General features: G+C 49.9%; 1 protein-coding gene across 1 annotated transcript in view; it reads left to right on the forward strand.

Annotated features, from left to right (window-relative positions):
• The window catches only part of Eng (endoglin), a 37,348-nt gene continuing 10,362 nt past the window's right edge, over nt 1-26,986 (forward strand). The window contains exons 1-6 of the mRNA XM_050155304.1: nt 1-425; nt 11,659-11,810; nt 23,439-23,576; nt 25,197-25,362; nt 26,200-26,365; nt 26,781-26,907. Coding sequence (XP_050011261.1) covers nt 362-425; nt 11,659-11,810; nt 23,439-23,576; nt 25,197-25,362; nt 26,200-26,365; nt 26,781-26,907 — 813 coding nt within the window. The 5' untranslated portion in view covers nt 1-361. The remainder of the gene's footprint in view (nt 426-11,658; nt 11,811-23,438; nt 23,577-25,196; nt 25,363-26,199; nt 26,366-26,780; nt 26,908-26,986) is intronic.

Genomic DNA, 26,986 nt, shown 5'->3' on the forward strand with positions numbered 1-26,986 from the left:
TGCCTCTCTGGGGTGGACTGGATGAGCTGAGCTCCCTGCCGAGGACGGTCAGACTCCTGCATCCATCTGTGTCCCGTCCCCAGGCCAGGACCGCTGCCGGCTGCTGTCCAAAAGAGCCCAGTGTTTCTTTCCCACCATCCAGTCAGCTAGAGACTCAGACTCCTGCCCTGCTGTGAGTCTCGAGCTCACTTCTCCTGACTTCTCAGCCGCCACCTCAGAAGGCTGGAGCAGGGACGTGGTCGCTCCGGCCGCCTGCTCCCTTCGGGTCCCCGTGCGAACCCACGCCGGCCCCGGCGCCCACCCGCAGCCCTGCCTCTGGATACCGGATAAGGCCCAGCGCACAGACTCCCAGGTGGACAGCATGGACCGTGGGATGCTCCCTCTGGCCATTACCCTGCTGGTCATCTACAGCTTCGTACCCACAAGTAAGTGTCCAGCGCCCTGGCTGGGGACGCAGCCAAGACCAGGCCCTGGGTGTTTCAGGTCTAAATTCTGTGTCCGAGCTCATAGATGGTGGTAGGAGGCAGGAACGGATCGCCAGCTATTTCAGCTAAGTGGGACTAGAAGACTTCACAGGGTGCCAGACTTAAGCATTAAGAGCCTGGGGCAAAGAGGGATAAGTTGTTTACTTTAGCCCCGGGACTTGCTGTGTTCAACTATCAAGGCCAGGAGCCAGAGGCTGGCCATCTGGGAGTACACCTTCCTGTCTTAGAGGTCTCTGAGCCTTGAGCTCCCGTTTGAGGAGGTTCAGAAGGGGGCACAGGAGAAATTTAGGCTCTGGGTCCAACTGTGACCTCCGTGTTTCCTTATGTGATCTTAGGAGATGGTCTTGAGGCCTCTGAGCCAGGAGGGGCTGAGGTAAAGGTTTGTGATGACATCATTTGTCAAAGAGTTACCAGTTTGAAGTCCTCCTTCTTTTCCTGGGCTCTGCCCACTCCCGGAACCTCACTGAACCCACAAAGGCCATGTGCTCTGCAATGCCTCTGTTCCTCTTCTCAAGAAGGGCACAGGGTCATTTAGGGGTTCTGTGGGTCTTCTCAACCAGACTGACGATTAAAAGTGACCTCAGGAGGGATGGTGAGGACCCTAGACCACAGTCTTACTCAAGGTCGGTCTCAGTGGGGCCTGCTCCTCAGTCACCCCTACCTGCAGACGGCTACCCACCCACCTGCAGATTCAGGGGTTTGTTCAAGGGTTGGGGTGGACTTCCAGGAGGCAGCAGTGTGGGGAGGATGTGGGGCCACCCCCACATCTTTTTTTTTTTTTTTTTTTTGGTTTTTTAGAGACAGGGTTTCTCTGTAGCTTTGGAGCCTGTCCTGGAACTCCCTTTGTAGACCAGGCTGGCCTCGAACTCACAGAGATCCGCCTGCCTCTGCCTCCTGAGTGCTGGGATTACAGGTGTGCGCCACCACTGCCCAGCTCACCCCTGCATCTTAAAGTCTGTAATTGATGGGAAATCTCTTGCCACCACCTCATTGGTCAACCGGAAATTGAGTCTTAGAGGCTCTGAGTGACTTAGCAGGGATTTGACTCTAGGCCTGTGGTCCCTAGAACCCTTTGCTCTGACCATGTGACCCTGCAAGATGGCTGCCACAATCACCCCATTTCCCAGGAGAGAAACTGGAGGCTCTGACCCTCCAAGTCCACCTACTATGCTGGGACAGGACTCCAGGCCTCTTCCTCTGGGCTTGGGGACACATGCACAACCTTTAGGGTCTGACTTGTAGCACGGAAGGTGGGGTGTCAAAGTCTAGAAAACTTTCCAGATTTTAGGTAGGCCAATGGCAGCGGCATGAATATCCATTCTCTCGGGGCTCATTTCAATCCACTAACCCTCAGTTCTCATTTGGCACCCCAGCAATGGCCTCTCTCCCCTACAGACCTGAGGCACAGACACCCTCCAGGGTGTGAAGCAGCGGTTCCCAACCTGTAGCTCTCACACTCATGGGGGGCTGTGTCACACGACCATTTCATAGGGGTCTCAGATATCCTGTGTATCAGATATTTACATTATGATTCATAACAGTAGTAAAGTTACAGCTATGAAGTAGCAATGACTTTGTGGCTGCGGGTTCCCACAACATGGGGGACCGAAGTAAAGGGTCAACATTAGGGAGGCTGAGACCCACTGGTCTTCAGATGATGGCAAAGTAGGTAAAATAGCCAGAAAGTAGGGAGTTCTGATTGATAGCAATTTCCTGGGTGTGCAGCTCAGTGGTAGAGCTCTTGCCTACCATATGTACGGTCCTGATTTTTTAAAAAATTACACACATTTACATATGCACACATGCACAATTTTTTATTTTATTTATTGAGAAAACGTCTCACTATATGACTGCCTAGGACGCAAAACTCAGTGGACAGGGGTGGCAGCCACTGGTGCATCATCTTCTCAGGATGGAGGGGCAAAATCGGAGCAATCTTCTGGGGCACAGCTCAGTAGAATTGTCTAAGGCCGTGTAAAGCTCACATTTCAACTTCAGAAGTCAGTGTAAGCCAGGTTGGTGACACACAACTGTAGTCTCCGCGTTCCTGGCCAGATTAGATTACATAGTGAGTTCAAGGCCAGCCTGGACAGTAATATTCTGTCTTTAAAAAAGTCTTCCCTAGAGAGTTACTTATCACCTCTGTAAGGACATGTGGCCCATGGGTACCTGTAATAAACCCTAACAGCCATATTACACCCAAAGACCCACCAGCAGGGGTTTCACTGAAGAAGTCAGGATGTCATGGATCCAGCAGCCACCGCAAAACCAGTGGGTACATACATTCAGTACGACACACAGATGTATAGAACACAGTTAGGACCCTACAGAGCAGTCCATACCATTGGGTACACTCACTACAGCACTCAGATGTATAGAACACACAGTTAGGACCCTAAAGAGCAGTCCATTTCTTCTAACAAACAGTGATGCTGCAGTTTGCACAGAGAAGCTTCTGGAAGGATGTGCTCTCGGTGTGACTGTTATCTGGTAAGGGATTTTTCTCTAGAGGGCTTCCTAAGACAAATTCTTCTGTCCTGGATTTGTTTGTTTTATTGTTTTATATGTAAAATTTGTCTTGTTTTGTTTTTTGAGACAGGGTTCTCTGTGTATCAGCCCTAGCTGTCCTGGAACTAGCTCTTGTAGACCAGGCTGACTTCAAACTCACAGAGATCCACCTGCCTCTGCCTCCCAAGTGCTGAGATTGAAATTAAAGTCATGTGCCACCACTACCCAGTCAGTATGATTGTTTTACCTGCATGTACATCTGTATGCCCAGGGAGGTATAGACAGTTGTGGGCCTCCAGGTCGGTGCCAGAAATTAAACCTAGGTTGTCTAGACGAGCAACAAAAGCTCTTAACCACTGAGTCATCTCTACAGCCCTGGAATTCAGTTCTTTTTTTTTTTTAATACTTATTTATTTATTATGTATACAATATTCTGTCTGTATGCCTGCACGCCAGAAGAGGGCACCAGACCCCATTACAGATGGTTGTGAGCCACCATGTGGTTGCTGGGAATTGAACTCAGGACCTTTGGAAGAGCAGGCAATGCTCTTAACCTCTGAGCCATCTCTCCAGCCCCAGGAATTCAGTTCTTAAAGAGCAGCTTAACCATGTGTTTGTTCTTTAAGAAAGCAGATGAGTGAGGGATGCTGGGAATATAGCTCTCTCTCTCTCTCTCTCTCTCTCTCTCTCTCTCTCTCTCTCTCTCTCTCTGGGAATATAGCTCTGTCTCTCTCTCTGTCTCTCTCTCTCTCTCTCTCTCTCTCACACACACACACACACACACACACCCACACACAGAATTCCTGATTAAGGCTGGACTATCATTCAGTGGCAGAGCATTTTTCTAGACTATTCCAGGTTCAAACCTCAATACTGGGGGAAAAAAAACCCTCCCAGGACTATTGGCAGCTATAAACTACCTCCTGGGCTTTGCAAGGTAATTTTGATCCTTCAGATGAACATGTGAGAGTCTTGTGGACCCCTCGTAAGTGCCATATTCTTTCCATGTCATCACTGAGACTCTATAACCATCTGTTCACCATTCTGGAATATTCTGTCCCATCCCTGTGCCACCATCTAAACAGCGAATCCCTTGTTGAATATTTAAGTGGTTTCTCCTTTTGTCCCAGTTTGGTGCATGTATCTGTCCCTATATTTTGGTTTCTTTCATTTGGAAGCTTCTGGTACTTGTGGCGCGAGCCTGGCGTCTAGGATTAAGCGCTGTGGCTGCGTGGTGTTTCTGGACTGTAGATGGCCATCTCCCTGAGGCTGGGGCAGAGTATGACCCGGAAGCTCCATGCTGCTGACCACCTGGGTGGGGATCTGGGACTCACCGCAGTAGGGGCTGGCCACACAGGGCAGAGACACACTCCAGAACCTTCAGGAAGGATAGGGGGATGGGATGGGACAAGGACTGCGTTAACCAAGACAGTGGCTCCCTGGGCGCTACGCAAACATGGACACTAAGAGTCTCCCTCACATCACAGCCACCTGTAACTACAGTTCCAGGGACTCCTCTCTCTGGCATCCATAGCCACGTGCACACATGCATGCAGTACACAGAAACTCACGTAAGCACACATACATACACACAGAACAATAATATAGATCCTAAATGTTAAAAGGTTCTCTCACACCTCAGCCAAGGATCAGAGAAGCTGAGATGGAGGGACAGACAATTTGCTCCATGTCACAAGTGGGCCAGTGCTGGGGACTTGGAGCTCAGGCCCACTCCATGTGCTCCAGGGCCTCCAGGCAGATGTGGGTGAGAGGGAGGCGATCAAGCCCAGTGTACAAGTGAGGATGTCCAAGATTTCAGTAAGCGACAAGTCCCAATTTCCACCCCAGGCCATCTGCTCCTGACCCGGCCTCCTCTCTGAGCCTGCTGGTAGCTAGGCATGGGAGATTTAGACACTTTTGCCTCCAGACTGCTTTGGGGCAACAGTCCTGCAGGTTGAGGGGAGCCCTAATCCCAGAGCAAGCGCAAACACCACCAGTGCATAAATCGGGCGACGAGGATGCCAGCTGACATTTATTGGGTGCTTGCTGTATACCAGCATGGCGGTGCTCACGCCCTCAGAGTTCACTTCTGTTAGCCTTTGTGACAGACGCAGACTGGAGTCTCGGCGATAAGAGAAATTGCCGAGTAACACAGGCTAGCGTGGATAGCCTGGCCCCCAAACCTTGGAGCAGTCGTTTCCATGAGAGGTATCTGGAGGGACAAGCACCTTCCTATGACCCAATCCCCCCATTCCAGGGACTTGGTGACTTGCCCTGGACCTGCAATGGCCTTCCCTCTTAGATAGGACCCTGGAACCCTGTCTCTGCTGTCAGTGCCCTGCCTCACATTTGTCCCAGACAGAACCTCAGGCCCCAGAGGGAAAGCGAATCCCGGAGCAGTAGGAGGGAGGCGGAAGTCAGAGATAAACCTTAGAGCTTGCTGCACAAACGTGTGTTCTGGCCCAGCCCAGCCCAGATGATTGACGGGGACATGCCGAGCCAGTCTTTCCGTGTGTTTTCCTCTGGGAGCGCAGACACTTAGGAACTAAACAGCCACAGCCAAGTGTGGGCGAACTTGGGAGACTGAGGCAAGAGAAGCAGAAATTCAAGATAAGCTCCAGTTACACAGTGAGTTTTAGGCCAAACTGAACTGTAGGAAACCCCGTCTCAAAAATAAAATAAAATAAACCTAAAAAACAAACAAACACAACAGCACTGGAGAGATGGCTCAGGGGTCAAGAGCACTCAGGACATGTGTTTGGTTCCTAGGACCCATGTCACATAGCTCACAAGTGCCTTTGGCTTTTGTTTTCGAGGCAGGGTTTCTCTGTGTAGCCTTGGCTGTCCTGGAACTTACTCTGTAGACCAGGCCGTCCTTGAACTCACAAGTGCTGGGATTAAAGGCATGCACCACCACCGCCTGGCCCTCACAAGTGCCTTTAACTCCAGCTGTAGGGGATCCAATGCCCTCTTCTGACTTCTGCAGGTACCTATACAAATATGCACACACTAATTAAATGAATCTTAAAGAGAGAAAACCAAGGCTGAAGAGATGGCCCATTGGTTAAGAACACTTGTTCTTGCAGAGGACCCAGGTTCTGCTCCCAACACCCACATGGTGCCCCACAAACATCAGTGGTTCCAGATCTAAGGCATCTGACTCCTTCTTCCGACCTCTGAGAGCAGCAGGCACAGACGTGGTACACATACATACATACATAAACACATTCATACAGATAAAAATAAGTACATCTCAGGAATGGAGAAATGGCTCAGCGGAAGAGCACTGGTTGTTTTGGAAGACCAGGGTTGTTCAGTTCCCAGCACCCACATGCTGTTTACAAGCACCTGTAACTCCACCTCCAGGAGATCCAATACTCTCTCACAGACACACATACAGGCAAAATACCAATGCACATAAAATAAAAATAAAACATTCTTAAAAAGAAAGAATATTCAAAAAAATATATCTTAAAAACAACAACAGCTCAGGCCAGGCGTGATGACACGTGCTTCTAATCCCATCACTCGGGAGGCAGAGACTGCAAGGGGGATCTCTGTGAGATTGCTCAGCCTAAATTACAGAGTGAGACCCTGTCTTAAAATTTAAAAAACAAGGCTCAAGAGATTGCCCAGGGGGCTGGAGAGATGGCTCAGAGGTTAAGAGCATTGCCTGCTCTTCCAAAGGTCCTGAGTTCAATTCCCAGCAACCACATGGTGGCTCACAACCATCTGTAAAGGGGTCTGGTGCCCTCTTCTGGCCTGCAGGCATACACAGAGACAGAATATTGTATACATAATAAATAATTAAAAAAAAAAAAAAGAGATTGCCCAGCTAGTAAAATGTTTGTTATGCCTGTGTTGAAAGCCGGAGTTCAATGCCCAGAACGATAATGATGATGATGATGATAATAATAATAATAATAATTATGGTTCTGGGCACGTGCAACCCCAGTACTAAGGAGAAGACAGGAGGACCCCTGGGGTGCACTGGCTAGTCAGCTGAGCCTGCGCAGAGAGCTCCAGTCTAATGAAAGACTTTGTCTCAGAAAATAAGAAATATGATTGTTGAAGAACAACCTGGGTTTAACTGGCTTCACACACACCCGCGCACAAGCACAGCTGCATACCCATGTATGCCCTCACACACCTACACCCACACACAAGCTAGAAACAAAACAGCCCAAACCTGTCAAAGTCCCACTGAGCACCTGGGACTCTGGGACATCAGGTCCTGATGAACCTAAGAAAGGAGGTCCTCCTTCCTTTCTTCCTTCTTTTTTTCTTTTTCAAGATAGGGTTTCTCTGTGTAGCTTTGGTTGTTCTGGAACTTGCTCTGTAGACCAGGCTGTCCTCGAACTCACAGATATCTTCCGCCTCTGCCTCCCAAGGGCTGGGATTAAAGGTGTGTGCCACCACCACCTGTCTAGGAGGTACCTTTTTCAAGAAAAGGCTAACATGGGGAGTGATGGCACATGCCTTTAATCCCAGCACTTGGGAGGCAGAGGCAGGTGGATCTCTGAGTCTGAGGCCAGCCTGGTCTACAGAGCTAGTTCCAGGACAGCTAGGACTGTTATATAGAGAAACCCTGTCTATAGTTTTGAAAGTTGAATATAAATTGATCAGGTGCTCAATAAAAGATGGCCATTGGGGTCGAGATAGATGGCTCAGGAGCTCTTGCTGATTTTAGAAAGGACCCAGATTTTTGTTTCCTGCGCCCTCTTCTGGCCTCTGTGGGCATTGCACACACATGGTGCACATACACGCAGTTACACACTTATGCACATAAAACTAAAATAAATAAGTCTTAAAGGATGGCCATTGCTCTGAGGAAGGGCAAAGTCAAGAAGCAAGGTGCGTTTGGACAAAGTGTTTACCTGGGTGACTGGGAGGACATGGTGCCACAGCAGTTCCCGAGCAATCTCCATTCATCAGCAGGGGGCTTAGCACTGTGCCTGTGACAGCCTGGGGAAGGCTCCCCAGCTCTCAGAGGAGAGGGTGGTATGGGATTTTCACTACCCACTGTAGAGATCATGATGCTGAGGCATGGAAAGGGGGCTGGGAGGTGGTGTGATTAGGGGAGAACCTCTAGCATGGATCAACCTCTTCATCTTTTGACCCCACTTTGGGCTGCAGTGTGCGAATTTGACCATGTAGGTGTTAAGAAACTCTGGGAAAGGCATACAAGGTGGGAGTTGAGTCTCACCGGTGGCCCGGCTGGAGATGGGACATCTATGAGGTTGTCACTGGACTCTGAAGGAGTAGAGGGTGCCTGGGTGGGTGATGAGGAAATGAGGAAGGCTTCTGTCAAAAACAAAAAATATTTAATAAATAAATAAATTTAAAAAAGAAAAAAACACACCTTCCTCGGTGCCACCCGTGGGTACTAATACTTAATGAATCAGAACTGACTGTCTCTCATAGGTACACAAAGCACATGCTGGGTGCTAGAACTTTAAAGCCAGGCCCTGGCACTGGGTCTCCTAGAGAATTCTTCAGCCTCCCTAACCCCGTAAAATGGGCATAAGAGCCACCCACCACTAAGGTCTGCTCTGAGGATCCAAAGAATTTACTCACACAAGACCCCCAGAAAGGGAACATGATGGAAGTTTCTGTGATGGGCATTGTGCCTGCAAATAAGGAAACTGAGGAAATAGTCCTCGGTGAGGTACCTGGGCCATCTGGCTCCAGAACGACTTTATTTGATGGTCTCCAGGAGCTATTTGGGGTGGAATGAGGGCTGTCTGTGGGAGGCCCTGTGCTTATAGATGAAGGAGGAAGGGAGGCGTGAGGATGCTCCAGACTCGCTCAGGAGGTCAGGGTCACCCAGTTCTCCAAGGGTGACTTCTGGGCCCCCAGAGGCGCCTCCTCCAACAGTTCCCGGGAGGCCCCGGCATTTCCCTTGGTGCCAGGGGATTGTTTTCAGCTGGCCTGGGCCCGCCTTGGGCTGCTGGAGACAGGCTCAGGCGTCACACTCCCTGTCTCCCCATTCTCGTCTGTGGGGTGGGGGCAATCAGTATTCGAAAAGGCCCCAAAATAAATGGGCGTCTTATCTGATCTCCCAGCCTGGCCTGTTATCTGATTATTACATAATGGCCAGGCCTGTGGCCTCTCCTCCTGGCGCTGGCTGACGGCATGGAGGAGGCGGCCTCAGGCAGCCCGGCAATGCCAGAGGAACTGGGGTTCCTGGAAGTCTGGGGACAGGGGCAGGGAAAGTCCAGATCTGTAGGTCAGACCCTGGGTCATGTGGGGAGAGGAGCTGGAGACCCAGAGGCCAGGCATATGTTGTAGGACCTTGACATAAGTATCCTGTCCTGCAGGGTGCAGTCTCCCCCATCTAGGTAGGAGCAGCCAAACAGCCTGTGCTTAAGAATGGGCAGGGTTGGGGTGGATCAGAAGGGAAATAGACAATGGGAGAGGGTACCAGCCCTTGAGTCTAATGGGGTGAGGGAAAGCTCGGTGACGGCCCTGGCCTCCTGCTTCACCCCAGCCCTTAAACAGTCAACATCTACAGCGAATGCAGCAAGAAAACTACAGAAAGACCCACCACGTGCCCTGCTTCAGGACATGTTCCCAGCAGCCTGCAGGGCCATGGGGTTTCCTCTCTTAGCGCCGCCGTAATACAGACCAGGAAACTAAAGCCCCGAGTGCTCAAATCATTCCCCCAAAGCAACAGCTCGTCAGAATTAAATGCTGGTTCTGGCTCCCAGGAACTTGCGTTGAACAAAATACTGTATCCCAAACATATTGGTGTCCCTAGCATACTGCAGATGGGACAAGAGCAAGAGCTGGTAAGGTCTGGGCTCCTACAGCAGACAACGGTCCTGTCCCAACTCTCCTCCTGAGATGGAGATGCGGGGCAGGGTTAACGGGTGTGAGGCAGCCATATTACCTCCTTCTCTGACCAAACAACCTAGCTACAAGGGTGGGGAAGAAGGCTGCTCAGGCCCCAGGCGCCTGGGGTTCAGGAAGAACCAGCCTCCCCCATCCTCAGCACTGGCGTCAGCTGGACGTGAAGCCTGGCCCTCCTCGCCCATCTTTGATCTCCAAGAAAACAGGAAGTGAGCACGACAAGATGGAGACATAAACTTCCAAACAGTCTCCCCTTCTCTGTCCCTCCTCCGCAGCCCCCCTTCCCCTCAGCACATTCCTTAGGACGAGGTGTAGGGGCCTCATTTCCTCTTCCTCCTCTGCTGGGTCAGGGTGAAATTCCATTGCTCTCCCTTGGGACCCGTGTTTCCGGGCCGCCCTGCAGCAGGCTGTGAGGCCTGCTCCATCACCTCCTTCCAACCTGGGCTGATCCCCGTGAGGCAGGAAATTCCCTCCACAGAAACAGCCTCCTAGGGATGGACACCTTGAGGTCAGAAGAGGGGAAACCGGCTCCCTATCTAAACCCCCACCTTTCTTTGGACTGAACTGACCTTAAGATTTGGGGTCTACCATGGGTCCTGCTGCTTAGGGTCACCTGACACAGCAAATAAAAATAGTGGAGAGCTGGGCACAATGGCGCACGCCTTTAATCCTAGCACTGGAGAAGCAGAGGCAGGCGGATCTCTGTGAGTTTGAAACCAGCCTGGTCCACATAGCCAGAACTAAACAGTGAGCTATCAACACCAAAAAAAAAATAAAACAAACATATAAACACTTCCCCTGCAAAAATAATTAAATTTTAATTTCAGATAGACAATGAATGGTTCTGTAGTATAAATATATAATTTTATATTAAAAATTATACCTTGTGCTGGGCGGTGGTGGTGCACGCCTTTAATCCCAGGACTCGGGAGGCAGAGGCAGGCAGATCTCTGTGAGTTCTAGGCCAGCCTGGTCTACAAGAACTAGTGCCAGGACAGGCTCCAAAGCTACAGAGAAACCCTGTCTTGAAAAACTTAAAAAAAAATTATACCTTGAAAAAAAATGATACATGTTTATCTGAAATTCATATTTTATTAGTACCCTGGCTTTTATCTTCCAGCATTATACCTAATAACACTATGACCCTGGAGAGACTTTCTCTGGCTGAGCCTCAGTTTCTCTATCTGTGGAGTGTATGAAGTGATACCTGCCATGTAGGGTAGCTCTGAAGAGGACATGACAGCTTATGCTCTGAGTTCATACCAAGTATGTAGGATGTTCAAAAGGGAATGAGATAGCCAGGCGGTGGTGGCGCAAGCCTTCAATCCCAGCACTTGGAAGGCAAAGGCAGGCAGATCTCTGTGAGTTCGAGGCCAGCCTGGTCTACAAGAGCTAGTTCCAGGACAGTCAGGGCTACACAGAGAAACCCTGTCTGGAAAACAACAACAACAACAACAAACAAAACAAACAAACAAAAACCCAACCTAACAAAAAGTAAATGTGATTGTATCCGGGCGTGATGGTGTACACCTGACACCCCAGAGTTTGGGAAGTGGAGGCAGGGAGATCAGGTCAAGAGCATTGCTGGCTATAGCACGAACTTAGAGCCAGACTGGGCTGCATCAAACTCTGTCTCCAAAGAAAAATAATATCTTCTTTTTAAAAGAACAAGAATATACTGGGTAGTTTTTTCCCCTAGTGCTGGGAACTGAACCTAGGGCCTCAACGCTAGGCAGACATTCTCCCACTATCTCCATTCCAGGTCCCATTGCCCTCTCACCTGACCTGCTTCCCCGCTGTGCTTTACTGACAGGTCTTGCAGAAAAAGTCCACTGTGATCTACAGCCTGTGGACACCACAAGGGGTGAGGTGACATTCACCACCAGCCGGGTCTCTGAGGGCTGCGTAGCCCAGGTTGTCAATGCTGCATATGAAGTCCACGTCCTCTTCCTGGACTTTCCCAAGGTGAGTCCCCCTGGCAGGGCCGGTGCTGATGGGACGTCTGGGAGGACCCATAGGGAGTGGCCTTCTGGTAGCAGGAATGTAAGCATTGCAAGATCCAGCTGGAGGGTGAAGCCGCTCACTAGGTGAGGGTGCTTGCTACTAAATGTGATGATGAGTCCAGCTCTCTGAACCTACCGTTAGAAGTAAAGAACTGACTGCCTCGAGCTTTTCTCTACTCCTCCTGCATACACGCACACACACGTGCACGCACATACACGCACTCTACACACATAAATGTTAATAAACAATTTTAAAGAAAGAATCCGGTAGAGAAGAGCTAGGCGAGCGAGCCAGTGTGAACCAGGGGGATTGTGGCCAATCTCTGGTGGCAGGGCTCTCGTAGCTTTTTAGCGGACATGATTCCACTCTAACCTGGACGTTGGAGAAAGCTGAGTTCCTGACTCCCTTGCATCAAACATCCGTGATCAAACCAGCAGAGCCAGCCTCAAGTCTGCTCTCCCACCGAGCCTCCTCGAGGCCAGCCTCCAGCTTGTTGTGATGTGTAACCCATTTGTCAAATGCTGCTGCGTGCTAGGTGCCTGCTACTGCCTGCTATTTGCTAGGAATTATCATTTTTGTTTGCTTGTTTGTTTGTTTGTTTGTTTGTTTTTGCGTTAGGGTTCATGTAGCCCAGGCTGGCCTCAAATTTGCTATACAGCTGAGGATGACACTGAGCTGACCCTTCTTTCTCCACCTCCAAAGTGCTGGGATTATAGGCACATGTCACCACATCCGATTATATGGTGCTAGGCTGCAGACTCCGGACCTGCTAAGCAAACACTCTACCAAACACTCTACATCCCTAATCCTGGATATAATGTGTGTATGGGGGGGGTATGTGTGTGTGTTTGGCATGTATGCGGCATATGTGTGTATGTGTGGTGTATATGTGTGTGGTATGTGTGTGTATGTGGGGGGGGAATGTATGTGGGGGGAATGTGTATGTGGTGTGTGTGTGTGTGGTATGTGTGTGTGGTGTATGTGTGTGATGTGGGGGGGTGTATGTGTGTGTTGTGTGGTGTGGTGCGTGTTTGGTGTATGTGTGTATGGTGTGATGTGTGTGTTTGGTGTGTGTGTGTGTTTGGTGTATGTGTATATGGTGTGGTGTGTGTGTTTGGTATATATGTGTGTGGTACAGTGTGCATGTAGGGTGTGTGTGTGTGTGTGTAGTGTATGTGTGTGGTTTATGTGTGGTGTGTGTGTATGGTCTATGTGTGTGTGGTGTATGTGTGCTTGGTGTATGTGTGTGTGTGGTGTGGTGTAGTGTGTGTATCTTCTCAAGGGCTCACCATAGTCTATTACTATTCTCATTTTAGGAAGAGGAAACTGAGTCTGGTCTTGAGAACTAAAACATGAACTAAACCCAAAGATCACACCAGAATCTTAGAGACCTCAGAACGGAATTCAGGTGCCACTGACCTTCCTAGGAGGCAGCCACAGCTACCTGACGTAGACTAAGGCCACAGGAGTAATTAGGAGCCCGGGGTAAATGTGTGCAGCCTGCCCCTAAGACTGTTGAGTTGCCTAGCATTTGTGCAGTGATAAGACGGTGCCCAGACCACCAATATCAGGGGGCCCTGCCTGCCACAAGGACTGTGGGCTTTGATAACCCCAAGGTGCAGATAGCACCAAATATATTTTATGTGGCTTTCATAAACATTGTAATTGTTTTTCAAGTTTGGTAATAATATGAAAAAATAAGAAGCTTTCCGAAAGTTCATTCTGTTTGTTCTGAGGTTTCGGGGTGATTGGGGTCCCCTGACAGCAGAGCCAGGCAGAGGAAGGCCCCAGTCAAACAGCCAGGTTACTGGGCCACAGATGTGTAGCCAGCTCCAGCCAGGACCCAGCAGGCACAGGGCAGGGTACTCCAGCGGCTAAAGGCTTAGGCAGGGTTTCCTGGAGGAAGCACCAGCACAGAGCCACTAGGAACCCCAGGTATGGCTCAGTGGGCACGGCAGGGGAGAGAGAGTGGGTGCAGAGGGAGGGAGCCATGCGCTCAGGATGTGCAGGTGACAGGAGGACCTTGCAGTTCACCCAGGAGCAGAGCTAGGGAGACAGGGAAAATGTGTCACCTTTTAGGAGTTTGGTTTTTATCTATGAAAGATGACATTCATTTGAAGGATTTTTAGGGTTGTGGGGGTATACCCCAGTAACTCATGGCATAGTTCAAGGATTTGAGAGTTTGTGGCTACAGAGAATCTCCCTGTAGCCCTCTGCCCCTTCCAGAGCACTCGGTCCATAGATCATGTGTCTTCTGACCTGCCAGACCAGGCTGCCAGCTCCAGGGCTCCAAAGGATTTGTATTTGAAGGGTGGTGGAGCAAGGCAGGGTGCAGGAGAACCAGGATTCAGCCCTGGGTCTACCTTTGGCCTGAGATGCAGAAGAAGCACCCCTCGTATTTTCTTGGGTCCAGAGGCTCACCCAATAATTATGAAGCTATAGAATCTGGTTCTGGGTTTGGCCTATTCCAAATAATTGCTATGCTGCATAAATGATGCATGTTTGTGTGGTGAACGCATTCGAGTGTGACCATGTTACAGAGTTCAGGAGCACAGCTTCTCATTGGGTATTGTAGCACATGACTGAAATCTCAATTTCTCAGGAAGCTGAGGCAGGAGGATGGCTTGAAAAACTGCAAGTTTCAGGTCATCCTGGGCAACATAGTGAAAATTTGTTCAAAAACAAAACAAAACAAACAAACAAACAAAAAACCAAGAAGAAAGAATACAGATTCTAGGGCTGGAGAGATGGCTCAGTGGTTAAGAGCATTGCGTGCTCTTCCAAAGGACCCGAGTTCGATTCCCAGCAACCACACGGTGGCTCACAACCATCTGTAATGAGGTCTGGTGTCCTCTTCTGACCTACAGACATATATGCAAACAGAATAGTGTGTCCATAATAAATAAATAAATATTAAAAAAAAAAAAAGAATACTGATTCTAGAGCCAGTCAGTCCTCTCTTGGACTTTGGCTAACTTCATGACCACATTGCTTTGTTTGCAACCAGTCCGAACCCTTTTCTTCCCATGGGAAACATGGAGACGATGATAATCGTTCCTACCTCACAGGTTACTGTGAGACTCCAGTGGATAATGCAGGCAAAACACAGAGCTCAGAATCTGCCCTGAATGAAAGCTCTGGTTGGCGTTATTGTTATTACTCTTTTCTAGGCTCCATTTCTCACCCGCAAGTACCTGGGCATGACCCAGTTCCCAACATCTTCCAAGCAGATCACTCTTTGAACCTTACATGAGATTGAACCCTCTGGAGAAGGGGTGGAGCCCTTCCAAGCAGGCTAACTGAAGTCGAGCCTCATGGAGTTCCTGGCCTTCTTGTCTCAAAGGGTAGTGTCTATCTGTGACCCTGTCTTGGTGCTGTGACCACTGACAAGCCTGTGACTTGCCCGGGACTTAATTACTTTCTTCCTTGATAGTCTCCAAGAACAAGGTCCAGGCAACAATCCCTCGTCACCTACTCTAGTCTGCCCAGTGCTTGCTATGTGCCCAGCCTGTGGTCAAGGATACAGAGAGAGAATAAAGCTGAGCCACACACCGGCCAAAATTCCTGTAATTGAGTGATGGAATTAGCAACGTTGTGCGGAGAACGGGAAGCTGTGGGGACAGGAAGACAGTCACTGATTGTGGGAAGAAAGGGACTGGAGGGCTACACATGGAGCTCAGTTGTTATTATGCTTGTCTACCCTACACACACACATAATTCAAAACAATTGTTTTAAAGTTCAAGGTCATCCTGGCCTATATAGTACGTTTGAAGCCAGCCTGGGCTACTTGAAGACATTGTTTTTAAAAAAAAAAAATAAGAAAGGAAGAAAGAAAAAGAAATAAAGAAAAGATAGATCTATGTGTAGCTACAAAACAGAGCGAAGGGCACCAGAAAGAGAGTGTGACACATGCAAAGGCCTAAAGGCCACAGGCATGAGCTGACAGGCCGAGTGGGGGTGGTACTGACTCTACTGACCTTTGGCCTCCTTTGTCAGTTCCTGGCACAAAGAGGTGGCTTTCCCGTTCATCCCCACATGGCTCAGAACCCTCGGGTTTCCTGTGCGTGGGTGGCAGATGAGTGGTGGCAGCCAAGAACCCCAGGGAAGTGGCAGTTGGGGTGTGCGTCTCCCTCTGTCTCTGTGTGTGTGTGTGTGTGTGTGTGTGTTGAGGAAGTTTGTAGACAAACCTGGGGTTACTGAGCAGGGTCCCCAAAGGACAGCCTGGATTCCAGGAGACAGGAACAGGCCTGGTGTCCCAGCGATTCCCAGCAGGCTGACTACACCTTTCTGCTGTTCAAATCTGGGCAGCTGAGAGTGGTTGGCTACTGACTCACTCCTGGGCAAATTCAGGGAGCTCCTTCCTAAAGACTGGAGCCAAGACTGGAGCTCCTTCCTAAAAACTGGACTGGGTGATAGTGGTGCACGCCTTTAACCCAGCACTCAGGGGGGCAGAGGCAGGTGGATCTCTGTGAGTTCCAGGACAGCCAGGACTGTTACAGAGAAATCCTGTCTTGAAAAACAAAGAAAGACTGGAGTCAGCCAGGCTCTGACTTCTGCCCAGGCAGAAAGAGTAGGCAGAACGGCTGAGGCAGAGAGTGCAGGACCCTCCAACAGTCTTCTTCAGACTGTCACGGGAGAATGTGAGGGGCTACAGAAGGCAGGGTGGTGGCCCGCAATGAGCAGCCTTGCTCTCACCCCTCCTCCGCGGTGGGAAACCTGCAGCACTGAAGGAGTATACCTGGAGTTCCTCTCTTACACCCAGGACCCCTGAGTTTCCTGTACAGATGTCCCCAAGCCTGTTCTGAAGGCTGCAGGGCAGTGACTTGTTATAGCTGGCCTGATGTGAGTTCTTCTGTACCCGAAGAGCGGCAGAGTGGTCTCTGGGGGAGACACAAGAGAGTTGGGGCTTCCGGGCTGGTCACATGAGCAACCTTGCCTGCTGTCAGAGCAGGATAGAGGTTCAGGGACTCGAGCTGCCTTTGTGTCCTTGTCCTGGGCCTCGCAGATGATGAGCAGGTTAGGGACAATCAGAGCTACATAGTGAGCCCGTCTTGAAAAATCAAAACCCACCAACAATAAACTATAGCGTCCTTTCTACCTCTTTAGCAGGTTTGGTTTGAGGTGTGCTTTGTCTACTGTCGGGACTGGCTTCTGTTTGCTTGTCTGTTTTCTGTGCTCTGATGTGAAGGTTTTGCGCATCTTTGCTGGCTAAGTGTGTTTCTTGGAGACAGCGTATAGCTAGTTCTTGGTTTTTATACACCCCTTAGTTTGTGTTATTGAACTTAAGGTGGTTCCTGTGCCTTTTGAGCACTGGGATTACAGGCATGAACCTAGTTCAAGCACAACTTCTTTAAAAATATTTTCAGAGCCTGGAATGACGGTGCACATCTTTCATTCCAGCACTCGGAGGCAGAGGCAGACAGATCTCTGTGAGTTCAAGGCCAGCCTGGTCTGCAGAACTAGTTCCAGGACCGCCAGAGCTACACAAGAGAAACCCTGTCTCGAAAAAAATAACAAAAAACAAAACAATACAAAATTTCAAACGGGACATGGTGGTACATGCTTTCAGCCCCAGCACTTGGGAAGCAGAAGCAGGCAGATCTCTGTGAATTTGAGGCCAGCCTGTTCTACAGAATGGGTTACAGGCCAGCCAGAGCCACACAGAGAGACCCTGTCTCAAATCAAAACAAAAGGCTGACACCTGGCGGTGGTGGCGCATGCCTTTAATCCCAGCACTCAGGAGGCAGAGGCAGTTGGATTTCTGTGAGTTCAAGGCCAACCTGGTCTACAGAGCTAATGCCAGGACAGGCTCCAAAGTTACACAGAGAAACCCTGTCTAGAAGAAAAAAAAGAAAAAAGGCTGGACAAAGTTTGATTCCAGTACAGTCAGAGGCAGGTGGATCTTTGAGTTCAAGGCTAACCTGGCCAGTCAGTCAAGACTACATAGAGAGATACCAGAATCAGAATAGGGCTGGAGAGCTGGCTCAGCCATCAAGAGTACTTCTGCACTCGTAGAGGATGCCAGTTTGGTTCCCAGCATCCATGTTAGGTGTCTCACAGCAACATATGACTCCAGCTCCAGGGGATCTGACCCGCCTCTTCTGGCACCTACACACACATACACATGCACATACACACACGCACGCACACACGCACACATGTGTGCACATACACCCCCCCACACACAGATTGAAAATACTTATTTCAGGAGGCATGCATGGTAGCACATACCCATGACCCCAGGACTCAAAGGCTGAGGCTAGAGGTTATTTAGTTCAAGGCCAGAGCTACACACAATAAAATCCTGTCTCAAAACAATAATAATTTGGGCCAAATAGCGCCACATTCCTGTTTCCCAGTTCCTCAGAAAGCTGAGGCAGAAGAATCACTTGAGTGCAGGGCAAGGCCCCATCTGGGATCATAGAAACTACCAATGGATCCGGGGACCACACAGCTTGCTGTGAGGCCAGATAACACTGTATTCTTACAAGTACATGAGGGGGTACATTGTCCAGCTCATCGTCCAGACCGGGAAACTGGGGTCTGAGGAGGAAGAGTGACTGTCTGGAGCCACCGAACCCACGTCTGAAGTCAGGTTTGTCTGGCTCTGATCTTTTTCCTTGCCTGTCTTCCTGTGTGTGCTGACTGAGTCTGCCGAGACAGGCCCAGGGCCTCCTCTGGGCTGGCCCTCAGAGGGTGAGGGCTGCAGGCAGACCCAAGGCTTCATTCCTAGAAGAATTGCTGGAAACGGCTTTCTATAAGTAGCTACTAGCACTCAGGGCCTCTTCACCGAAATCCCCCTTTCCCGACACCAACCACTGGGCTAACAATGGCATCTAAGGGACAGCTGGTACAAAAATAGCCACTGGTCTCCCACCCACCCACTCAGGGAGAGAATGGGGCAGGCCCATGCTGGCAGGCCTGGGGGCAAGGAGCTGGCACATATGTCATCCTGGCTGGGCCTCAAGATGCCCAGGAACCCATCCTGGACATAGGCAGCCCAAGCTGTGAGTTGGCAGGCTCCTTTCTTTACCTCTCAGGGGATGAGACAGGGAAACCAGCATGCGTGCAAATGGCCGCCATGGTGAGTCAGGGTGGAGGGGAAGGGACGTGTTTACTGTGGAAACCCTGGCTGAGTTCTTCTGGTAACTGGGAGTCATCAGCTAGGTCTGGGAGCACAGAGCCCCAGGGAGCCCTGCTTTTCAGCCTTCCCGTATTCTCACAGTGCTCACTGTGACCCTGGCTGGTGACTGCCCTGCTTTGGGTCTTGGTTTCTCCACCCCACCCCCACCCCCATAGGGAAGGTTCTGGTGACAGCAGAGTGGAAGGTTTGCTTTATGAACTCTAGAAGAGTTGCTGAGACTTGTCCCAAACATCCCAGAGTGCCAGCCTCTTGACCCCTGGTCCCCCACAGATGACCGTGCTCTGACCCCTGCTTCCTTTTCTTCACTTCCTCTCTCCAGAGCCCCTCCTCATCTTGGCTTCCAGCCCTTTCCTGCTCCCATTTCACAGATGAGGAAAGCGAGGCTCTGAGGGATAGGAGCTATCATCAGGCAGCTGCAGGTTTGATGCTCCTCCTGCTCACAGTTCCAGCTGCTGCAGCCCAGGGGCGTCCTCCCAGGGATGTCATAACATCACCTCCTTGTCTGCGCATGTCTCTAAGTATAGTCTGCCAAACTACTGAGCCCATCTCCTTACTATACGTATATCCTGAAGTCTCCCATCCCGAGGAGCATGGCTGGTGGTGGTCTGGGTTAGAGGGAGACAGAAGAGGATACACTCTTGGGCTGCTGCTGGGTGGTCAAGGGCCGTGGGTTCCACTCGAGCATAGGCTATCGATTCCATAGTCTATCCGAATGACTTCCATTCTAGAGCTCTGTTTCCACCTCCGTCAGCTGGGAGAATCCCTGTGCCCGCTTTGGTCAGCACAGAGTGTAGCATGAACTCAGTTGAGCTGTGGCACAATACCGGCACGCAGTCACTTACTGAGATGAAATCCACCAATTGGAAGTGCGTAGTCTGCTCAATGGCAAGCTTCAGGTTCAGTGAGAGACCCTGTCTCAAAAGAAAACGTAGACACCTAAGTGTGTAACCACCCGGCGCTGTTTGAGCTAACGGTACACAGCAATCAGAGCGAGGAGGCCGGGCTCAACACCAGCGTGGCTCGTGTGCGTTCCCTCAGTAAACGTCATTTGTTCTTTTCACTTATGTATATATGGGTGGCCGAGGCAGGGAGAGCTCCGTGAGCTTAACCCAGCCTAGTCTATTGTCCATACCAGCTAGAGCTACATAGTGAAACCCTGTCTCAAAAGGAGGGGGTGGGTGTGTGTGTCATGTGTATTTCTGTATGTGGATATGTGCACCCCAGTGCAGGTGCCTGTGGAGGCCCGAGGTGTCAGATTCCCTGGAGCTGGGTGGAGTGACAGTCATTTGTAAACTGCCTGATGTGGGTACTGGGAACCAAACTCGGGTTCTCAGGAAAAGCCATGAAAACTCTTTTTTTTTTGTTTTTTGTTTTGTTTGTTTTTCGAGACAGGGTTTCTCTGTGGTTTTTGGAGCCTGTCCCGGAACTAGCTCTTGTAGACCAGGCTGGTCTCGAACTCACAGAGATCCGCCTGCCTCTGCCTCCCAAGTGCTGGGATTAAAGGCATGCGCCACCACCGCCCGGCCCATGAAAACTCTTAATTGCTGATTCTCCAGCCCCTCTAGCATTTGATTCTAGTGTTTAAAATGCAATGTGTGGATGGATGGATAGATAGATGATAGATAGATAGATAGATAGATAGATAGATAGATAGATAGATAGATAGAGTGTCCCTGGCTGTCTTGGAACTCACTCTGTAGACCAGGCTAGCCTTGAACTAACAGAGAAGAGACCTGCCTGGAGTGCTGGGATCAAAGGTGTGTGCCACTACACCCAGCTTACCAGCTTGAAATGCATAATATTTTTTTAAGGTTAGTAAAACAAGCCCACCAGTGGTGGCATACACCTTTAATCCCAGCACTGGGAGGCAGAGACAGGCAGAACTCTGTGAGTTCAAGGTCAGTTTGGTCTACAGAGCAGACTGAGTTCCAGGACAGCTAGGGCTACACAGGGCCTGTCTCAAAAAACCAAAAATAAAACCAAAAACAAGAAAAAAAATTAGTAAAACAAAATACTTATAGAGTCAAGATTTAAACTCATTAGTAAGTATTAATACTGGCTTGGGTACAGCTAAGGGTTAGAATGTTTACCAAGCATGCATAAGACAGGTTTGCTTTCTAATATTGCAGATTATTATTTATTATTATTAATATGTCCACACATTTGAAATGTATCTTTTTATTCTACTATAAACTACCATGAGAATACTTATTTAAGAATAGTAACATAAGTCAGGCGGTGGTGGTGCACCCTTTAATCCCAGCACTGGGGAGGCAGAGGAAGGCAGATCTCTATGCGTTCCAGGCCAGCCAGGTCTACAGAATGAGTTCCAGGACTGGCTCCAAAAACTACACAGAAAAACCTGTCTCGAAAACAAACAAACAAACAACAAAAGAGAAAGAGAGAGAGACTGCCCTTGCCTCAAAAACCAAAGTGGAAAATGCCAGAGAAGTAGAACCCAAACTGAACTCTGGCCTTCTCTCCATTCATGTGCACACGCAGGCAAGTGAGTCCATGCACACACACACCATACACACTTCTAAGAACTAAAATAATGGGGCTGGAGATATGGCTGGGTAGTTAAGGGACCCGGGTTCAATTCCTGGGTCGACAGCCTTTAACTCCAGTTCCAAGGGATCTGACGCCCTCTTCTGGACTCCACAGGCAGTGCATGCACATGGTCCATACAGGCAAAACACGTAAAATAATAATGATTTTTGAAAAGAATTCAAATAAGAATAATAACCTTATTTGAATTATTAATTCAATAATATTAGCTAACATGACAAAAGCCACCGTCATACACTGAAAACAAAATGATATTATTTGCTCTTTTTCTCTTGTTGTTTTAAAGAGTTAGGTTGAGCACAATGTGATTAACAAGGTCATTTACGGAGTAGCGGAAATATTTCTGAGCAGATTTTTCCAGGGACTGAAAAGCTTGTCTCTGGCTTTGTGACATCAGTCAGGAAACAACAGGAGGCGGTTAGCAGCCAGACCCTAAAACTTTCCACTGATATCTCTGGTAAACCAGTGCTCTCCTTTCTGATGGGGGAGACCTTGGAACCAGCCGACTGGCTGCTTGCTGCTGGCAGGAACTGACAGAGACTGTGTCTGGAAAGATTTCCATTGTCTTTGTTCTCAGAGACGCCCGCCGTGCAACTTCTGAGGCCCTGGGGGGGGGGGCGGGGGGAGCTCCTCCCTCGTTCCTCTCCTCAATGCCACCTCATCCCAGGGGCTCAGGAAATACTCTGGATTAGTTTTGATCTGGCCATCTTTTCTTCCTTTTTTTTTCTTCTTGACAGAGAGGTGTGACATTCCCAGCCTTCCGTGTAATCATGGGCAGGTGACCTCACCTCTCTTGTGACTTAGTTTCCTAATTTGTGAGAATTTGAACGGTCTCTACCTCTTAGGTTGTTTACGTGGGCTCGGGTATAAACGTGGCTGGAACCAAGCCTGTGCATGTGACCTGCCATTGAGTCTCATGGCCAACTCTAGGGACAAGTGGGAATGCCTCAATGTGAGCTAGCATTGGAGTGGCCTCGCAGGGACAATCAGAGAAGGAGCGAGCACGCTAGAGGAGTCCTTGCTCCCGTGCGTAGAATATTATTTAGATACTTATAGGCCTGGTTTACACCAGGTGCTCAATAGAAACCATCCTCAGTGGATGTGGATGCGACAGCACGTGCCTGAAATCCCAGCACTTGAGGAACTAAGGTAGGTGGAAAGAATAAAAGTTCAAGACCAGCCTGGACACAGAGCAAGTACTTGTCAGAAGGAGGCGGAGGAGGGAAGAGAGGATAGGTCTTGCAGTTCTGACTGTTGGATGAAGTTAAGACTCATATTAATTAGTTTTCCCTCCTCTTTGGTTGGTTGGGACCAACCTCATCCATTCACTCAGTATGCCTTCTTTCTGTGTTAACTTTTATTCTTTTTTTAAAAGATGTATTTATTTATTATGTATACAGTATTCTCAGTGCTCAGGGCACCAGATCTCATTACAGATGGTTGTGAGACACCTTGTGGTTGCTGGGAATTGAACTCAGGACCTTTGGAAGAGCAGGCAATGCTCTTAACCACTGAGCCATCTCTGCAGCCCAACTTTTATTCTTTAATTTGTACTCATTCACTTGTCACGTCTGTGCGCTTGTACGAGCTTGCGACGCTGCACCAGTGCAGTGAGTGGCTGGCAGGAGTCTACCCTTCCACCATGTGGGTTCTGGGCATTGAACTCAGGTTGTTGGGCTTGGGGGCAGTGTTCACAGAACCATCTCGCCAGTCCCTCGTATGTTTTCTAGGTGTGTAAATGGTCAGGTTTACACAGGTAACCTCCGAGTCAAGCCAAGCAGGGTCCATGGAATGACTGTCAACCACACATGAAGCATCCCTGCCCCACCCCCCCGCAAATCTGACTGAGATATCTGTGTCCCTGACTCTTCCCCAGATGTCAGAGGTGGAGCTGACTCTTGAGGCATCCAAGCAAAATGACACTGGCACCCGAGAGGTGCTCCTGGTCCTTGTTTCCAACGATAGAGTCAACGTGAAATTCCAGGCCCCGGAAATCCCACTGCAACTGGCCTACGTAAGTGTGTGACCCTAACCCCAGCCCAGCTGTGGGAGGCCCCTGCCTGCCTATGCCACTCTGTGCTCAAGTCAGCATCTGATGTCCAGGTAGCCATGATTCAAAATGGCCATGCCTCGAATTCCACAGCCCTGAGGTAGAGCACCCAGGGATGGATAGAACCCAGAACAAGAGTCTGCACCAGGAGGTAGATGAATGTAGCAATGTACCAGGGCACCATAAAGGAAGGGTAGGGGGTAGGCACAGGATAGATGGTATCCCAGAGAGGGGAAGATGGGCAGTAGAGGTGAGGACCCTCTCAGAGATGGGCACATAGACCAGCATGGTGGAAGAACCATGGACCCCCCCCCAAGTCCAACCACAAAGGCCCAGCTTCCCTTCCCAGAATGCCCTTCCCCTTATCAAGTCAATCACTGAATGACACTTGAAACATGAACTCGCTGGCTGCAGGATTGCTGCAATGGCCCCTTCGAGCTAGGATGCATCTTTTTACTTGATCACTCGCAGCGAGAGCCTTGACCTCTCTGTGCAGATCACACACCCACAGGTCAGGAACCTGCCTTGTGTCAGGCTGTGAACCAGGAGACTGACAAAGGCCACCTTCTGCAGCCACTGCTGGAACCCTGTTTTTACAGGCAGTGAACTCCTTTATACCTCCTCTGGCTGTCAGGCAGTCCTCCTAAATACCTAGCCTGAAGCCCTTCTGCTGCTGTTACTTCAGCTCAAAGGAACTTGGAGTCAATGGCTCTGCTTCCTCTAACCCCTTCCCTCCTCAGTCTCACCTCCTCCAGGAAATCTGTTTTCTTTCCTAGCCCACCAGAGCCCAGGGGAGTCTAAAGAGGCCATGAGGTCTTCGATTCACCCAGATCCCCTGTCCCCAGGCAGCCAGAGGACTGGTCTTGGTTTGGGGTTCTTTTTAAGTTTTATTTTATTTTATGTGTCTGGGTGTTTTGTGTGCATGTGTGCCTTGTACCTGCAGAGGCCAGGAAGAGTGTTAGGATCCCGAGGACTGAATTATAGATGGTTGTGAGCTACCATGTGGTGCTGGGAACTGAACCCGGGTCTTGTTGAAGAGCAGTCGAGGCTCTTCAACACTCAACTGTATCTCCAGATCCTCCCCTTTGTTGCTGCTGCTGCTACTGCTATTTATTAGGTAAGGTTCTCTGCCTTCGATACCTTCAAACAATGATGTCCACCTAGTTCCCGAGAGGTGAGGTTCCCAGGGCAGGTACCACCTCACCGGTCTTTCAACCATTCAGGACTTCTCATGCCTCTCTCCTTTCCCCTTCCCATTCCTTCCTTCTCCACGCAACGGGAGCACCTACCATGTGTGCAGATGGGCACCGAGATTTCCCTCACACACCCTCAGAGCGGGGAGGGTTATAGACGGCAGCTACACGATGATGTTATGCCTCGTGGTGAGAGGACAGCTGGGACAGATGAGCAAGCAGATGCGTGCCTCTGGGTAGCACTCATGTGCAGAAGGGAGGTGGGACAGATATGGCTACTCCGGAAGAGGTACCTGGGGGCCTCGGGGCTAACTGGTGACCTCTGAGCCTTGTCATTATTGGTTCCTGACCCGCAGAGTCAGGTGTGACTCGGCATTCTGTGTCTCCACAGAGCCCCAACCTGACCACCTTCTCCAAGGAGCCGGAAGTCAGCACCACAGCGTTGTCATCTGTTATGTCTAAGAAGCAGATCCTTGAGTGGGTAGCCAAAAAGAGAGCCATCACCTCCATAGCGACTCTGGATAACCCCAAAAGCATCGTCCTCCAGCTGGGCCAAGGTCAGCCTCTTTAGTGCCCCGGGGTTCAATTGCAGAGGAAGCAGAGCTAGCTACCAGCCCACAGTGGCACGTGATTTGCCCAGAGTCTCGCATGGCTGAATGGTACCATTTGCAGCTAGTGACTGCTTCTTTATCAAGTATCAGATGAGAAATGCCAGATTTTCTTCTTGACCCTGAAAATCCCAGCCCAAGGGGCTAGAGCTGTAGCTCCCGGTAGGAAGAGCGCATGGCATTAAGCCCTGGATTCCATCTCCAGCGATCCATGGACTGAACATGGTGGCACAGACCTGTAATCCCAGCACTCAGGTGGAGATGGAAGAGTAAGGAATTCAAGACCATCCTTTGCAGCATAGCAAGTTCAAGGCTAACCTGGGCTACCTGAGACCACGTCTTTAAATGGGGAGGGCTCAGTGTATGATTGCCACACAAGCGTGAACACCCAAACTGGGACCCCCGTGCCCCAAATGAAAAGGTGTCGTGGTGAAATACACATGTAATCCCAAAACTGGGCAGAGATAGGAGGATCCCTAGCCAGCCGGTCCAGCTGAACTGGTGAACCCCAGGGTCAGTAAGACACTGTGTCTCAAAAGAATAATACGGAGAACAATTAAGGAAGTCACCTGACGTGATGTGGGGATGAGGGGCCCTACATCCTTGACATGTGCCGTGGGCTCACTCCTTACATTAACCCCATGTTAACACACGGGAAACAAAGGCGCGTGTACCCGGCAGGTAAAGGCTCCATATTTTCCCCACCTGAGAGGCTCTGTCCAAATGTTCTCACATTGCCTTTGGCTAAAGGTGGGGTAGGGCTCTCTGACATGCTTGTCTCTACAGTCACAAAGGCACTACCCTACTGCTTGCCAGAAGCCAATCAGGACATGGGCCTCACACTCAAATGGCAACCTCAAGCCCCAACCCAAGTCCAAGGCTGCTCCTTGGAAGGTGTGACTGGCCACAAGGAGGCATATATCCTCAGGATTCTGCCAGGCGCTGGGACCAGGTAAGGGTGCCGGCCTCCTGGGGTAGGGCTTTCCCCAGTCAATCAGAAATAACCCTCCTCGCAGAGCAGAGTTCCTTTTCTATGGCTGTGGTAAAACACCATGATCAAGGCAATGTGTAGAGTTTATTTGGGTTTATGGTTCTAGAGGGTCAGAGTTCATGACAGCAGAATGGGGGTCGCAGGCAGCTGAGAGCTAGTATCTTGACCCACAGTAGGAGGCAGGGAGCACACAAAGCCCGCCCCAGTGTCCTACATTCTCCAACAAAGCCTCCTCTTTGCCTTCCCAAACAGCATCCCAAGTATTCAAATGCCCGAGACTTATACATGACATCTCATTTAAAGGGACACACCAAGTCTGTCCCCAAACTCACGCTTACACTCTATCCGCACTGATCCGGTTCTCTACTTGCTGCAGGCCCCAGACAGTGGACGTAAATGTGGAACTGAGTTGTGAATCTGGGGATCCCGACGCCATTCTTATCCTGCAGGGTCCTCCACATGTGTCCTGGCTCATCGATGCCAATCACAACATGCAGTTCTTGGTGAGCTTTGAACCCCACCCTGCCCCCCGAGTTGAGACTGTACACCATGGTCCAACCTCCACCTCCTTTCCTTTTTCCT

Source organism: Alexandromys fortis, unplaced genomic scaffold, assembly GCF_014885135.2.
Source record: "Alexandromys fortis isolate MF-2015 unplaced genomic scaffold, M_Fortis_MF-2015_v1.1 scaffold_72, whole genome shotgun sequence".
NCBI lineage: Eukaryota > Metazoa > Chordata > Mammalia > Rodentia > Cricetidae > Alexandromys > Alexandromys fortis.